General features: G+C 38.8%; 1 protein-coding gene across 1 annotated transcript in view; it reads left to right on the top strand.

Annotated features, from left to right (window-relative positions):
* UBE2N (ubiquitin conjugating enzyme E2 N) overlaps positions 1-11,816 on the top strand; it is a 24,039-nt gene extending 12,223 nt beyond the window's left edge. Inside the window, exons 2-4 of the mRNA XM_027893461.1 lie at positions 7,524-7,770; positions 7,953-8,093; positions 8,666-11,816. Of these exons, the coding sequence (XP_027749262.1) occupies positions 7,524-7,770; positions 7,953-8,093; positions 8,666-8,706 (429 nt within the window). The 3' untranslated portion in view covers positions 8,707-11,816. The remainder of the gene's footprint in view (positions 1-7,523; positions 7,771-7,952; positions 8,094-8,665) is intronic.
* The last annotated feature ends 5,650 nt before the right edge of the window (positions 11,817-17,466 follow it).

Here is a 17,466-nt window from a genome sequence, read left to right as displayed (position 1 = left end):
TTGGTCTCTTCTCCCAGGCAGCCAACAATAGGACAAGAGGACATGGGCTCAAGCTCTGCCAGGGGAGGTTTAGGTTAGATGTTAGGAAGAAATTCTTTACAGAGAGGGTAATCAGGCATTGGAACAGCCTACCCAGAGAGGTGGTGGATTCACCATCCCTGGAGGTTTTTAAGCAGAGATTGGATGTGGCCCTTAGTGCCATGATATAGTAATTGGAGTTGGATCAGGGGTTGGACTTGATGATCTTGGAGGTCTTTTCCAACCCAATCTATTCTATGATTCTATGATTCTATGAATAAGGGTAGATACTACTTTCATTTTTTTCACTGTCTGAAGTAGATTAGAGAGGGCTCGTACCTGGCCTCAGCCTGACAAAGTTGTAGGAGTGTAACCTCCATCTTAGTAGGTGATGCTGAAGGAAAATTTCTTGACTACTAGTCAAGAATAGCATAGTGAGTAGGGCTAGTAAATGTGCTGCTGAAAATATGAGGAAAGATTCATTCTCTTGAGACTTGTGTAAAGATGTGGCATTGTACCATTTTAAATACTTAGCAGCTTTAAGACCTGCAGTGTTTTTTCTTCATGTAAGAGGCCATTATAATGTTTTCTGTTTTGAATTTTCAGAATAATTTTATCACAACTGTGTCAACCTCTGAAAGGCTTAATGATGTTATCTTTCTTTTTAAGGCACTAGCGTAAAGTTGCTAGCCATAAGGATGCTTTTCTGTAGTCTATGTGCTGTATATGTAGTCTGTATTCTATAAAAGGTTCTTGTATAACTGTTTATAACAAGTAAGAATATATGCAGAGTCTTTGGTGTTTAAGACTTTTATAGACGGATCAAGACTTTCATTTAGCAGTTTACCATCTGTTACTGAAATTAGCCCTGTTGGTAGTTAAGCTTCTTCCTTTGGAATGAGGAGGTAGCCTCAGCACTTCCTTTTTAGGTTGGTTACAGAATAGTAATCTGTTACATTAGTATCTTGCTGTGATTAACACTGCAGTCTCAACTCTTTATACCAGCCCTTCCACCAAAAGGAGCAGTCTGTTCTCCCATCATTCTGACAGCATGTGTTTGTACCCTGCTTTTTGTTGGCACAGCTGTTTGCATGGACACGTGGTGAACTGCATTATGGACTCTTCTCTCTTGCATGGCTTTGTTTTTCTTTCTTTTCCTTTCTTCCAGATTGGCTATGTGTTATATTGGACCATGAGGTCAAGAGACGGCCACACAGGCAAAAGTGAAAGTTCATAATAGGCTGAAGTGAAAAGGCAGCACAGTTGTGTTTTTTTTTTTTTCCCTCTCCCGAGTGGCCATTCATTTATCAGCTTAAAATATTCAGACTTCATAAGGTGTTGGGATTTCTCTAAGCTCCCTTGGTTCTAGTGGTTCTTTACAAAGTTCACAAGGTGGTATTAGAGGACAGTGTAGAGCGGAAGACCATTCTGTCAAAAAATGTATTCCTTCAATTTTAACACTCATTGGAGGTCACTGTATTTAATATGTTGATTAATATGCAGTATTTTTACTATTGAAGATAACTGTATAGCGGTAATATTGAATATGTAATAAGAAAACTGGGATGTCAGGAAAATGAACATGCAGGTAGTTGAATTAGTAAAGCAAAGCAAATTTGGCTGGAGATGAGCTTGGATTTCTTCTTTGAGATATTTTGTGCTGACTTTGCAAGCAAGCTTTTCTTAAATTCTAGTGGCTTTTGTACAGTAGCTTTGAAGTTCATTTATTTTAGAGGTGATATATATTGATTTGTTCTTAACTTTTTTTTAGCTACATCTCTTGGCAGGCACTGAAAAATTTGTGGTGATTACCTATTACCATAGTACGGGGAATAGAATTGCAGCTGCTTTTCTAAGCAAATAATAGTACTCCTTTCTAAACAGCTGTGGAGAAGCTTTAAAAATTGCCTAACCCCATGCAGAAATTTCTTCCTTCAGTACTGGAAAGGGCTCTGTCAGACAGGGAAGCTTTAGAGATTACAGTTCAGCTGCTGTGGCTCTGCTGCATAAGAAATAACATTTGGGTTCTTTTGCGGATACTTGTGTAGGAGAGTCTTCTGATTGTAGTTATTTGCCACTTTTGTATTTTGCCACTATATTTGTGGTTATTTGTTTGGCCCTGCCTAGTCTGTTGATAGCAAACAAGACTTCTGAAGTAGCTTTTTGTTTTTCAAAAATGTAGCGTACAGAAATCTTTTTGTAATTGTTTTGACTGAGGCCTTGGCAGCTTGAGGCTTTTGTAAACACTTCTGCTAGACTGGGAGTGATTAAAATAGTATATTTCTAATGGATTCCTCCTTTCTAATTTGTTCATATCTCCATGTGCACTAGCAGTTGATTTTCTTGTATGTCTGTATGGAATCATCTTCTGGGGTGTTCGGTTCACTTCCTTAGAGAAGTGCTCCGTCTTGTTCTGTGTGTAAGAACAAGGAGAATCCTGATGGTTATGTCTGCTTTTCAGTGACTTTTTTTTCTCATTCACTGAAAGCAGGATGACCAAGTGAAAACTCAGTGTGAAACACACTCCCCTGCAGATCTAGCTCTCCTGTTTGTGTGGCTTCTCTTCTTGCTCTTGGCAACTTCAAAAACCCTCACCCCCCATTCTGCTCAGTTGGTCTCTTCTAAAGATCCCAGTGCTCTCTCTCTTCCTGAGGTTTCTTGTCCTCACAGGTTACTGTAAAAACAAGTTGAGGGTTTCTTCCCCCTCAGGTACAATTAGTTTTCAATTTAATGTCTTCATAGAAGACCAGCTATGCAGAATGTCAGCTACACCATCTGTCCCATCCGTATCATCTGTCACTCTGCTTCAGGCCACCTGTGATAATAAGGAAGGCTTAGCATCTGCTTGTCAAAGCACCTTCAGCGCTTCTGTGTTTTCTAACCACTTAATTAAAAATAAGAAAGATAAAATTGGGAGGGGAGGCATAATCAGTTTTGAATGAAAGATTTTTTGATTTTTTTTTTCAAAGTACTGACTGGCATGTATCTTCCTTTTGGGTTTGTTAATTTATTTTAGTCAATGGAAATTATGACATTACTTGGAATTGGAAAAGTGGAGTAAATGTGGAACTGAGAAGAGATCTCAATCTGAAAACATTGCAGAGTATGACAGATAGAAATAACTGCCTACAGCAGCATGGGACACTTCTTTAAAAGCTTTATTGCTCAAAATATGTCCTGAAATCTCTCCTGTGAAACTTACTTCAATGTGCTAGAGGAGAGCTAATGAAAACCACTATAAATTACTCCTCTGGAATACTTACTTGATGGGAATTTCTATTCTCAAGAAGACAAACTTAACTTTTCTACTGTAAAAACATTTATTGTGAGCAGCAGAACTGCAAACCCCAATTTTCTCAGATTTATCCTTTATCCTTTTAGCGTGTTTATATACAAGTGTTCCAGCTCTTTCTATCCTTGTTAGCGGGGATTTTTGCGGGGCATGGATAGAATATACTTCATTGGAATAAACTGGCCAAGCAGCAGGTAGTAGTATTGGAGTTCTTCCTGTCTTCCTCTTTAGTAGCACTGAGCTTGGTTAGTCTTAGCCACTGATGTCTTACAAAATGTACAGAACACATGAAATTGGACAAAGAGTTCAAAGGCAGCTCTGGGGAGAAAGGGAGAAGTAATGGATTGCATAAAACTCACTTCCTCAGCTAAAAAAGTGTTAGAAAGACTTTGCCTAAAAAAAAATATGGGAAAGTCAGGTATTGCATATACTTGATTGTCCTGATTAGTTTAAAAAGGTGAGAATCTAAAATTTTAATTAGAAGAGATTTATTTATTTGAACACGTTTGAGAGACTTTTGTTGTTGGGTAGCCATCCTCTGGGGAAAGTAGTATGAAGTTACAAAATAAGATTAATGTGTAGTTAAACATCTCCTTGTTTGCTCCACATCTCATGGTTCTCTTGTGGGTGATTTACAGGGTGATAGGTGTTTCTTTTTTGTTTTGGTGTGTGTGTGGGTTTTTGTTTTGGTTTTAAATTGGTAATGTACACTTTAAAAATTAAAATCTCGAGGCAGTTCAGTTTCCTGACCTGGTACATAGTGTTGCCCTGTATACTCACGATTTTTTCTCTCAAGTATGACTTATTTCTCCAATTTTTATGGCAAATCAAATTTATTTTAGTATCCACATGTCTGTAACTGTCCATCTTACTGTAAAACGTACAAAATCAAGTCCCTGTAATCACCTTAGAACTGGGCCTAGTTGTCTAAGCATTTTATATGCTTAAACCTTAAAACGTAACTTTTTGAATAATTTCTCCCTTTCTGTTCTTTTTCCATGGTTTCCTGCAGAATGTATTTAGGATATTATTGTAAATGTCTTCACGACTGCAGGACAAAAACCTAGTTACTCAGAATTTAGGAGGTGGTATTGATGTATTTAAGTACAAACATTGTACTTTCTTTTAATAAATGGCATCTTTCCTGGGTTTTTCATAGTCTACCAGGCTTGTCTTTTTTACACTATTTTAAAAAGATGCCTTTTCTGAAGCAAAGATGCTTCTCAGCTTTTGCACAAAGCATTTTGTCTGTATTGAAGGAGTTTAGCTTGGTGCTTGCTCTTGGCTGTGTCGGAGCCTGGCAGGTGTGGAAGATGAGTGTCAACCAGTTCCCTCACAGATTTCTTGCAAATATTCCTCCTCATTTCTGTTTGGAAAGAGCTTCAATTATGCCAGTAGTGATGGAGCTCCATGCAGAGCACAGGAAATAAGACATGCTTGCTTAAAGGACTTTTCATGTAATATTAATGTTCCCCAAGGGGCTTCAGTATAGTGTGGCTGTGCTTTTCTTTGCACTCCCCTTTTCTGTGGGGTTTTATAGCATGATGACCACACCTATGTAATGTGGGGGCTTAAAGGGTCTCTCTGAAAGGGATGACATACTAGCAGTGGAACAGCCCCTTCAGTACCACGGGGTGTCTTGATTAAAAGAACTGTTTTTCTCATGCATGGGCTGTCTCGTTGTTTACTGACAAATAGTTTTTAGAGGCAAATGTGCAGCTTGCAGCCAGGCATTGCTCCCTCAGTTATGCTGGCAGGTAGAAGTGCTGAGGCTACTGCCAGAGAACTGCTGATTCTGGGTTATTTTAAGCCAGGATTGGCTGCCCAGTATTGTTACAGTCAGCATACTGGCATAACTAGGGAGGCAGTCTGGGGACCGGAGGGACTGGGGGAGAGCAAGGGACTGCTGAGATCAGCCCAGCTATTAAAATGTGTTATCCTTAATAATAAAAAAAAAAAAAAAAGAAAAAAAAAGCCTCCAGTGTACCCATCAGAACCAAAGCCACAATTTGCCTACAAGCATACCTGGCAAAATTGAAGTGGTAGCCGCTGTGAAGAAGTTTAAAAATTGGTCTTTTCCTTTAGTTCCTTATTTTTAAATTTTGAGTTGAACTCGCTGCATTAATTTGTATTTGGCATAAGACACTTTGCTCATGCAGAACTGTCAATAAGTATATGGTGCTTCATAGGTGGAAATCCAGATTGTCCCATTTACCTGTGACAGCACTAATACTGAAAAGTTGCTGGAAGAAACTGAGAATGTTTTATGCATTTACAGGGATAATCGATACTTTCTTACTGAGTTTTCATGCCACTGAACGTTAACTATCAGAAGTTGTTATAACTGCTTTTCTACACCATTGGTGTACAAATAAATAGCCAGCAGCATACAAATGAGTAAGTTGTAAATTTATGAGTATTATTTAAAATATGTTCATAAAAGTGAATGTAGACACCTCAAAGAAGCTTGGATGGTCTTCCAGCAAGGTGTATGAGTGGCGTTGGCAGCTAATGTCTATGAAGATAAGTAGGCAAAACGAGAAAGTAGACAAGATATATTTATTTTTAGGTTTCCATATGTACATAGTAATAACTTCAGTATTATGATTTGTAGGACCTTGACAACTCAGAGATGAGTAATTGGATTTTGGCGTTAATTACTGTGACTTGGCTTTATATATTGATTAGTTTTTGTAAAGTGAGGTGTTTAACTGCATCGAGACAGGCATATCACTTAAATGCTGTGTGCATTTATTTCTACAAAATGGTCATGTAACAGCCCATTTACGTTCAAAGAATATATGAAGCCAAGTAGAGGTAATCTGTCTGTTTTGTGCTTGTATTAAAGAGAGACTTATTGTATTGGAGAGAGAGTATTCACAAGAGCATGTACTGACAGGACAAGGAAGAATGCCTTCAAACTGAAAGGGGTTAGGTTTAGATTAGATGTTAGGAAGAAATTCTGTGCTGTGAGGCTGGTGAGACACTGGAACGGTGCCTTGGAAGAAGTGCTTAAGGCCAGGTTGAGTGGAACCCTGAGCAATCTGGTCTAGTGGAAGGTGTCCCTGCCCATCACAGGGGTTTGAGGTCTCTTCCAAGCCAAACCATGTTTGATTTTATGATTAGTGTTATTGTAGGCACATGGAATAAATATTCTATAAAACTGAAGTAATAAATTAATGTTACACCTACAAGTTGTTATTTTTCATCAGTAGAAACAGATAATTTTTCTTTGTGAAACCCAGCGCAGAAAGGTGGTGAAAAAATTAACTGTACGTAGTAAAAGCAGGCTAGAAGAAAGATAGAAAATGGGACTAAAATTACCTGAGCAAATGAGGCTTCAGCAGGATTTCTTGTCCCTGCCTAATGTCCTTTTGCCTATTTTGGCCTCGGGTTCTAATTTAAAAAGGAGTAGAATGGTGCCCATGAGGCTCTCACCTGTGGTCACAGCTCGTGCCTGAGGTAGGATGAGTGCTGTAGGCAGAAGAACTGAGCAACAAAGAATACAAATCATTGTAGGAAACCAGCCTTCCCTAAGTTTTCTGCTTATAGAACAACTAAACTGTCTCCTACTGTCTGTTACGATGACTTTAAACATGGTTCTGCTTAGGCTGAAAGTGCTCACACCAAAGCTGTGTTATTTATGCATATATCTGTGTAAATATATAAAACATCGTTAAATTACACACCTGTAGTGTTGTAGCAGAGTAACACTTTGAATTCTTTGATGTTGGATCTGATTCCAATACAAATGTTCAGCTTAATAAACCAGTTCAGTCTTGTTAGAGTAAACCTTGAACACCTGTGAGTGATTAATACTTTGGCTTTTCACTTACAGGAGTTTCTATTTAAGGTAGAATGGGAAATGCTTTTGGTATTTTCATTGTGATATTCTTTAATGTGTATTGAAAAAATATAGTACCTTGGCAGTAGTTTAACCAAAAGTTTAGAAATTTGAGGGCAGCTGAATTGTTTTCTATTACTGAATGCTACAGAAGCATACACAGCAGGTGAGGGATCTAAAAGGAGATGAGTACCAGTTTACGATGGCCTCGTCTTCTTTCTGCAGGTATTATTTGGCTTTAAGGTATTTATCTATCATTGTTTCTCTGAATGTAGGCAAAATGAATGCTTGTTATTTTTAAAATGGTTTGTGCAGGTCATGTTTATTTGACATGGGTTGTATTTCTTACATTGCCTCCTCTTCTTCTAGGAAACCCAGCGCTTGCTGGCGGAGCCAGTTCCTGGGATAAAAGCCGAACCAGATGAAAGCAACGCACGCTATTTTCACGTGGTCATTGCAGGTCCACAGGATTCCCCCTTCGAGGGTGGGACATTTAAACTTGAACTATTCCTTCCAGAAGAATATCCAATGGCAGCTCCTAAAGTACGTTTCATGACCAAAATTTACCATCCTAATGTAGACAAGCTGGGAAGAATATGTTTAGATATTTTGAAAGGTAAGTGCTACTGTGTGCTACTTTCTTTTTATCTTATTAAGTATAGAAATTTTTAAATTGACCCTATAAAGAGTTTTCATATGTTTGAAGAATATCTTGCTTATTCTTTAATCTGGAAAACTTGCTGTTTCTGTAGACTGTGGTGAATGTGTTATTTCATAGTGCTATAAATGTCTCTTCAGATAAATGGTCCCCAGCTTTGCAGATTCGTACAGTTCTGCTATCAATCCAGGCTTTGTTAAGCGCTCCCAATCCAGATGATCCACTAGCAAACGATGTAGCTGAGCAGTGGAAGACCAATGAAGCCCAAGCCATAGAAACAGGTGATGTATCTTATACTTTTTAATTTTTTTCTTGTTTCAGGGATAGCTTATTACTCACTGGCTGGAGGATGTAAATCCTGACCTCTTGTTTTACCTCAGGTACCCTAAATGTGCTGTGAGGCTTTCTAGAAGAAAAGATCTCTTGATCTGTTTTATCTTGAGTTTTCATGGTTTGAATTTGCTAGCCTGTCTAATTTGCATTTGTGGTAAAATGAAAGAGCACACCACTGCTTTTCCTCTAAAGCTTAAGGAACATATTATCAGGTTCCAAAAGTACATCTCTTTGATATCTGCTTCTGTTGCAGGCTATAGTGGAGTGAGTTACTATGTTACTATGTTATGCCTCTTCAGTTTTGGATCCACTTCTATAGGCTGCTACAGGCTGCTTCTATAATATACAAAAGTTGACAGCTTCTGGAATTCAAAATTGCAATTAAAATTTCAGAACTGATATATCTTGTGTGCTTGCAGCAGTGTTATAAAAAGTTATCTTTAAAAATATGTATTTAAAATCACTTTAATCAAGCCTGAAAAATACATCTTTTCTTAAATGTGTTTCTTTTTCTTTCCAGCCAGAGCATGGACTAGGCTATATGCCATGAATAATATTTAAATGCGCTTTGAACATCAAGTGTGCATCACTTCTCCTGTTCTGCCAAGACCTCTTCCTTTTTTTGTTTGCATTTAATGGACACAGTCTTAGAAACATTACAGAATAAAAGCCCAGACATCTTCAGTCCTTTGGTGATTAAATGCACATTAGCAAATCTGTGTCTTGTCCTAATTCACTATTGTACCGCATGAGCAGAGGCTAGAAGTATCATCTGGATTGTTGTGAAATTGTTTGAAAGCAGCAGCACATCTCTGCTTTTAATCATTTTTCCCGTCATGGTTTAAGTATAAGCACTGTGAATGAAGGTAGGCAGGGTTAGCTGCGGGGCTTTTTGTTTTAATTTTGTGGGCTCCTCCTCCCTTTTTATGGTGATGCTAATTGCGTTGGTAAAAGCAGCTAACCAGTTATACTTTAGAATATACCCTCTAGCCCAGTCTAACTTAGACGCTGTAGATGGACAAGCTTCATTGTTTGAACAAAAAATGGGAACATTAAACATCCACCACCTTCACTAATAATATTGTGATTCTGCTGTCAAGTGTAGAAGAATCCCTCCAAGAAAAAGCTTGTGACCATTTTGTATGGCTTGTCTGGAAAATCTCCTGTAAATCTTATGTTTTAGTAAAATATTTTTTTGTTATTCTACTTTGCCTTTGTACAGTTTATTTTGCTGTGTTTTCATTTCTCTAATGTGACAATCGTATTTAAAAAAATTGAATCCAGAGTTGACAATTTGTCTTCACCAGTCTGACAGATAAAACAGTAAAGAGGTGGAGTTCACAAGGGTTTTTTTTTCTTTTTTTTTTTTTGTTTCCGTTTGCTGACTTTTTTTATTAGTTTGTGTTCTGTGGTTGACCTTACCTGGCCAATTTAATATGAAATTGCATTTGGAGTGACTTTTAGAAACAAGTCTGATGTAACAACTGTAACCATAATTTTAGTAATGCGTTAAGATGTATTTTCATGGAAATAACCAGAATGAAGTAGGAGGTTGAGAGCAAAAGACAACACTAATTATGAGTATCTACATAACTTCTCTTTGCTGATTGTCATCTGATGTTATGCAGCACGGTTTTCTAACTTATTTAATTCCTGCCCTCTATTAACATGAAAAACCAGTGTGTAGAACCACTGTTCCAGCCAGCTTGTGTATTTGATGTCTGCTTAACCACTTACAGCCAGCACCTTGTAACACTGGTTTTCTCTACAAGCCTTATTAAGCTACTTACTTGAGCAACTGCTCAGCTTAAATAGCAGCAAAGCTTCTTTATTGGAGGGAAGGAAAGTGATGAACAAATTCCTTCTCATCCTTGTATTTTGTGTGTGCATCTTGTCTGGGAATCCAGGATCTTTTCTGGGAACCCATCTAATCGCTCCCCTACACTTCTTGTATTTCTATTCTCTTCCTTTCCCCTAGCCCTCTCCCTCACAAAAACAAACAAACAAACAAAAAAAGGAAAAAATAAAAGCTTAAAAGGTTTTGGTGAGGCCAACCTGAAGTTGTATAAATGACGGCTTGTAGTGGTTACAGTAGGGAGTGTTTTGTCATGCAGTTCAGGGGTATGGTTATGTAGTCTACTGGTATTCTCCCTCTTTCACCTCTTCTAACTCGTGTCATCTGAAATTTCTATAGAATGTGGTGTATTTATTGTGCTCTTATGTAAGATGAAGAATATCTATTAAAAACTACGTTTTCCAACAGACAGCGCTTTCAGTGGTTAGTGACCTGTATTGTCCCTCAGCGTTCTCTGTAACGTGGTTGAAGCTTAGTTCAGAATTCAACTTTTTCCCAAAACTGACTTATAAAAAAACTGTGTTGAATGTAAGCCAAAGCTGTGTTCAGGGCTCATGACATGTTTTTCAGTGAGGGTGAGCACCATTAACCCTGCCTTCTCCTTACAAACGAGCGTGTGTTTGGCTTTAGCTTAAAGATGTCCCATAGCTGCTGTTGACATGGACAACTTTCATGGCAGGCAGCTAAAACTAAGTGAGCTGTAGACTTGGATTCACTTCACCTACCTCTTAAAGCTTTATGTTACACCACATGTACAGTTTTCCTTAGCTGTGCCTCTTGCCTAAGGGTGAGTGACACCCCCAGAGGCCAGTCAGACCCACCTAAGCATCCTGGTTGAAAGTGGCTTCCCCTTCCTTCAGTAGAGAAACTGGACCTGAGCTGGCACTTAAACAATTAAACTTCAAAGGTGGGATGAATCCAGACCCAGATGATGTATATTAAGTAAAACTTGTTTTACTTTTAAACCTGATTTAAGAGCCCTGTATAAAGCCAAGCTGGGAATTCCATTCCAGCTTATGCCAAGAAACAAGTGAAACTTTTAGGCTAAACTGTTCAAAGCCAGTTAGACATAACCTTTTCCTCAGTTTAAGCAGGTGTGTATTCCCAGCTGTTATGTGAAACTGTTATTTCTGTTACATCCACCATTGCAGCTGATTAGCAAATGCAGCTGTCTTTTAGGGAGCAGTAGTTTAATCTCAGTTTTTAGTATGTGTCTATTGGAAATGGATTTCCTCTACCATTACTGGTGCTATGTGTCAAATGTCCTAAAATCCTGAGCAAGAGTGATGACATTGCATTTTATATTAGTGTTTGGGTAGTAACTGTGTAGCTGTTGAGCCTGGTTATCACATGGGCTTGCTCTACAGCCACACATACAAAATACTTTTGCGGTAGTTTCCTGTAGATCAAGAGGAGGGGTTGGAAGGCTTTTGGTTTTGCATAAACATTCAGTGGTGGTTTTTTAACATGTAGCCATGTTCTCTGATGGGTGTGAAGTGTATGATCATTTGGAACTGATGGAACAGGTTTTTTGTATTTTAGCTGACTTCAGTCTAAACCAAGTGAAACATTGCTTCTATAGCTTTCAAGAAAGTGTATTTTTAACACATTGAGACTATTGTGAAACATCTTTATGGACTAGTGACATAAAAAATTGTGACATCTCTATTTATATACATTCCTTCTTGGGTTGGTTTTTTGTTTTTGTGTTTTTTTTTTTTTTTTGAGGGTTAAAGTGAAATGTCTGGTAGGTTTTGTCAATAACATGTCTTGACTGTAATGTAATATGACACTGAAATAAAAGGAAGAGTGATTATTCATTACTTAGACACTGAGCTTCATTTAACTGTAGTGGGTTGCCATCAGTGTGCAATGGAGTTTCCTAACAGCTCTTAACATCTGGTAAAATAAGGAAGATAACCTTGATAACTTCTCTCATAACTCACTTCTCAACTGCTGTGGCTTCTCCCTGTCATAGTAAGGGGAGAGAAGAGCAGCACCTCTGTCCTAAAAGCTGTCAGAGGAGACTACTCTGGTACACAGCTCAGAGGATGGTGGCTTTTGGTGGTGGTGTTTTTTTTGTTTTGTTTTTGTTTGTGTGTTTACCTCTCCCCCCTTTTTTGCCCTGCCTCTGTTTATATCCGTTGGGTTTAGTACAAGACTTTCCTACGTAAGTGCAGTTTGGACAATTTCTAGTACAACCAAATTGATAACTTCAGCTTAGCTAAACTGTGTTACATCATGGCAGTGGTTAATAACTACATGCCTACTTTCTTCGCAGAGTTTAGTGCAACCTTTCCTGTGGGAGTGTGCAGGAAGATTTTAAAGCAAGTATCTAAATGTTATGTTGCATTGAAGTACATTAGAAAGAAGGCACCAAGCAGCATGACTGCCTTACCTGTGGTGCTTGCTTTCAAAAACTCCCCTCAACACGTAGATGGGTTTAGGTGAGAGCAAGTAGAGTGTTTGTCTGCAGGACAGAAAACTATGGGAAAGGGCTGCTCTAATGGAAGCAGTCAGCTGAACACTGCCCACTGGCTGATCTGTGTTAGGAAAGGGATCAGTTAGCTCTCTTAGTTGCTAGGGAGTTTTCAGCCCATCACTGAGACACTGAGTGCTCTCCACAAGGAGGATTTTTGAGTACTGGAAGGTGCAGTACCGGTGGTTTCTGTCTATCACACTGCATGAACTTTCCCAGATAAAGTGATTGATGCAAGTTTGGCATGTACAACAGAAGCATTTTTATTACTTCATTTTTCCTGAGAAGGTAAATATAATTAATTCACATAAGAAACTCATCTCTGACTCCAGTACTCGTTACAAGTTTTTTCCAGATCCTTTGGTGGAAGCTGGGCTCCTGTTTTCAGAGCTGCAGTGAAGGAGTATTTTTGGTTCAGGCCCTTTCTGCACCTTCCTACCCAAGCTGCCTACCAAGGCTTGCAAGGTCAGTTGTAAATCTGAAAGATTTCATGTGTGGTGTTCAGTTGTTGCTTGCTGTAGCACATGTGCTTGTCTCAGCCCAAATACCCGGTGTGCCATCAGAAGTACTGCTACTGTACTTTTCCCAGCAGCTACTCATTTTATATACAGATAACACTGAAGGCTTAGGTTGGGTACAGGTACATTTGTGGAAGGATGTTTGCGGTGCCATGCCCCATGCACAGTTAGCAAGGGCAGACTAATCTCAGAAGAGTAAGACAGTAAGGTGATTCTAATGGTGTTTTTCCTTCCTTCAGTTGCTGTGCACATTTGCCTGTCTTATTCAAAGACAAGTTATGCTAGTGTCCTACTCAGAAAGGAGGAAAAAGGAAGTATTTAGGAGAATTAGCAGTTGAATGATAGCAAAAAGTCCCTTAGGACGTGAGTCTTGTTATAGAGTCTGTCAGGATGTAATGGGCACTAGGTCACAGGCAGGCCAAGAGCAGGGAAGTGCACATGGTGATGGTCTTTGGCCAGTGTCATGCATTGCTGTGTGTGCTTCATTCTGCTCCTGCATCAGAACTGGTGGCAACAAATGAGGGAAAGCTGTTGGGAATGACTGCTACCACTGAGAGCTGCTGAAAGCGCAGTTTGTTACATTAGGCAAGCAGCAGCTGATCACAGAGAAGGCTCATTCAGTGGTCCCCAGACTTCCAAGACAGCTCTTTGAACATAATTTCCTGCTTACTTGAATGAAGAAAATTGTCTGAGAGCATTGTTTGGGGTGGTGCAATAGCCCATAGCAGTGAGATTGTCACAGGCAGGGATATGCTGTGATTATTGAGTTTGCAGGTTAAAAGGTGATACCATTCCTTGTGTGGAACACCATCCTAATGTGAACGTGGTGCTGCTTTCATCACTTGAGCTAAGGAGGCATTGCCTTGCTTAACGCCATAGCAGCATTGAGGCCAGAAGAGTATTGAAAGTAAGAAGGTAAGTTTAACACAAGGTAAGGGAGGTAGGTGTGCAGCAGCAGCCAGAACGCCAGCAGCAATTTCCAAGCTGGAGTGGGTATTAGACACATGTGCTTTGCAAAGAGGGAGTGTCACTTCAAGGAAAAGAAATCTATTCCTTGGAACAACACAAAATCATGCCTGGTGGGGGAAGATCCTGAGCTGCAAATGGTGGTAGGTAGGCAGGGGGGATACTTGATGCAAATACTGTCTTGTGACTCATTCATTCCCACGTTGGTGGAAGGGAGGCACTGGGCTAGATGGACTTTTGGTTTGATCTGATGCAGCTGCTCTCACTGTTATTGTACAGATATTTAATACACATCCATGCTGTGACTGATATGCATGAAGATGGCACAAGGAATTAGAAATCTCTTTGTTATGGGCAGCAGCTGTGTCAGAGAGCTGTACAGTGAGCTAGGGCAGCAGTGCTGGGTAAGCCCATCACATGGCTCCTCCACCAGATGAAGTAAAGGACAAGGCAAGAAGTAGGAAATAGATGAAAATTAAGTTTAGATAGGATTGAAGACTTGCCTAAACACTTCTGTTGCAGTATTTTCAATGGAATGACTACATCATCCACAGGACTAATTTAGATTTTATTCTGGTATTTCTCAAATATAAAAAGTCAAAATTCTTACATCGATCTTTAAAGAAAATCCATGCAAGCAGGTCAAAATGTTTACAACTTAGTTCCCCCCCCCTTCCCTTCAGTTTTCACTTCGTAAACCAAATGTCTGCCCCTCACGTTTTTTTCACAGCACATTGTTAACAGAACAATGCTAGGCTAAGTCAAGGGTGCAGTAAGCACCAAAATAAGTTTTCATTTGAGCAGCCTCTGCAATACCTCAGTATTTCTTGTGGTGTTTAAAGCACATCCATTTCACTTAATTCTAGCTCCATGGGATTTTGAACTTTAAGGCTTCTTTTTCTTTGATACCACCACAGTCTTAACTCATGAAGATCTCAAAACTTAACAGTTATGAAAAGCAGCGGTACAAAGTAGACTGACACTTGCAGATGACAACCTGTCTCTTCCCTTTCTCCTCAGGAGAACCCAATCTGGATACATTGTACAGAATTTATGGCATGAGAAAAATCCCAAATCTGCTCTCTATGCAATAGATTTGGCCCATCTGAATATTCATGTAAAACCAAAATGCTTCTACATTTAAATTCATAGGTAGTAGAAAAAACTGTAGCCTTCCTATTCTCATTTTTATACAGACCCTTTCTGTTGGAGTTGTCACATTTCATTAGTACTGAAGCCACACCACTGTCCCTTTACCACAGTTGTTCCCTGTAGCATAACTGAAATGTTTTCAGTTTATATATCAATTCTTAAAACATTTATCTTTGAAAGGGAGTAGAAGTCAAGCTAAGCAGTACAGCTTCATTCTGAAGGTTGCATAGAGACTGAAGAGATTTATACAACAAATGCTGTTTAAAAAAAAAAAAAAAAAGTCTGGCACTACTGAACAGCTCAAATGTGTGTGACCAAAAAAATAACCAAAATATTTATAGGCAATCAAGTCTAGAGTTTGTTAGCAACAGCAATACTGTACATTTTACATTATTATCAAATACATAATTCAAGAGTTACAAAATAAGATCATGCATTACCACTAAATCTCATACAAGCGTGGATAGGTTTCATTCCAAGAATCTGAAATGGAGGCAAAGCTTTTTTTTTTTATGAATAAGAACTCAAAATTCTGGATTCTTGTTTTTGCTTTCACAGACTCAATATAATCTTGTTACAAGAAAACCTGTACAAATTTGCTCAATTTAAAGTGTTAAAATAACTACTGAACAAAAAAGTGAGCATTAAAGTGATCAGAAAAGGGAGCTAAATGATTCACTCTTTTAAAGGCAGCTTCAGAGCCAAAAGTACCCTTCTACACCATGGGTATGATTTTAACAAAGATTAGCCATTCATCATGCTCAACTCCACCTTGTTTCACCGGGCAAAACAGTGCATTTGATGGTTTAAAGTCGTGAGCTGAGCAAATGTTTTCCCAGTCTGGATTAGGTTCAGTGTAAAGGAGGCATACCCATAAGTGCACTACTGAAATAGCAACACTCCTTCCCTGGCCCGCTCCTCACATCTGAAGGATGGATAAGCTGTTGGCGATACGTCCACCTTTAGGTGCACCTAAACAGTTGTGAGTTCTTTCCAGTTCCGGAAATGACCTGCACCAGGAGCTGAGAGATGGAAAGGAGCGTCCTACCCGCTGTTTCAGAAGTCTTCAGCTTTGTGGCTCATGCCTCTTGTCAGTAGTATTTATGCCTCTTCAAAGAGAGCAGCATGAAGAGATCAGATCATCTGTCTCCCTAGTTTCACTGCATTTACATATGGCACAAGATTGGTTTTCTAGGAATAACTTGTGGCAACAATATTTTTTTCCCTAAAAAAGTGTAACAGCACAAAAAAATTCATAGCAGCATTTTACACAATTTGTGTTAAAAAAGTAGAAGTTAACCATTTGTGTATTGAGTAACAAAAGGTTTAAATTACATTTATTTTCCATTTTACACTCACTATTTACTAGGTGGGCTATTTACAAAGGTTCAAATGTTATATAAGAGAATGAGCTTTACCCAGAATTAACTTCACATGTGAGGTAGTGATCTACCTCAACCTCTGTTTTGGCTGGATATAAAGGAGGTACAGTTGGGTTTAGATCCTAGAAAAAATTCAGAAGTAGGAAGTTCACGTGAATTAGATTGTGTTCTTGTAGAAGAAACCATGCACACACACACATATGGAGAGAGAGAAATCCTATGGTAAAAACATTTAAGACCAACAGTGGATTTAATTTTCATCTTGATGGCTGAAGAAGAAAAAATAATTAAGAACAGGGTAGTTGTCAGCTGTACCTCATTCATTCCAACTAACTTTTTATTAAGAGGCCAGCTTTTAGTTCAAGAATCTAAAGAAATTGATGTTAAAAGAGGAGAGCTGAAAGATCTAATAATTAACTTAAAATTGGGGTTTTCAGCACACTCACCCTCTGAATAAGACAAAGGAGTATTCTTTCTCTACTAATGGAATAAGTATCAACACACCTGTCCCAAGCTCTGGAGGTAGCACTATGAGCTCCTTGCAGGGCAAGACACCTCAACACATGCTTTGCTAACAGACACCTCTGTAACCTAATGGTGCCCCCTGGCTAAGTCTTACTGTCTTCCAAACATTTTTAAATTGTAACAGACTGCAGGAACACTACATTAGATGCTTCTAAGTGAAGATTAGAAGTTTTTGGAACCTGCAGTGTAATTATACCGTGAACAAAACATGTATCAATATTATAAGTTAAAAAAGTGGGTGGAAGAGGGAGCTACAATGCTTTTTCACACAAGTCTTCTGACAGTTCATCAGCTGACCACGTGATGAAACGAAAGTATAGTGGATACTTTTGGTAGCTGCAAGACAAAGTTATTATTCTTGCTCTAGTTATACATTGCATGAAGATTGCATAGGACAAGGCAACCTTTTGGGTAACTGAGGCAAGCAGTGCTTAGTGTCGGTAC

The sequence above is a fragment of the Empidonax traillii genome, unplaced genomic scaffold (assembly GCF_003031625.1).
Source record: "Empidonax traillii isolate 1590-97213 ecotype Southwest subspecies unplaced genomic scaffold, ASM303162v1 scaffold389:size961896, whole genome shotgun sequence".
Taxonomy (NCBI): domain Eukaryota; kingdom Metazoa; phylum Chordata; class Aves; order Passeriformes; family Tyrannidae; genus Empidonax; species Empidonax traillii.
Note: the sequence above shows the minus strand (reverse complement) of the source record. Positions and strands in the feature narration are given on the sequence as shown.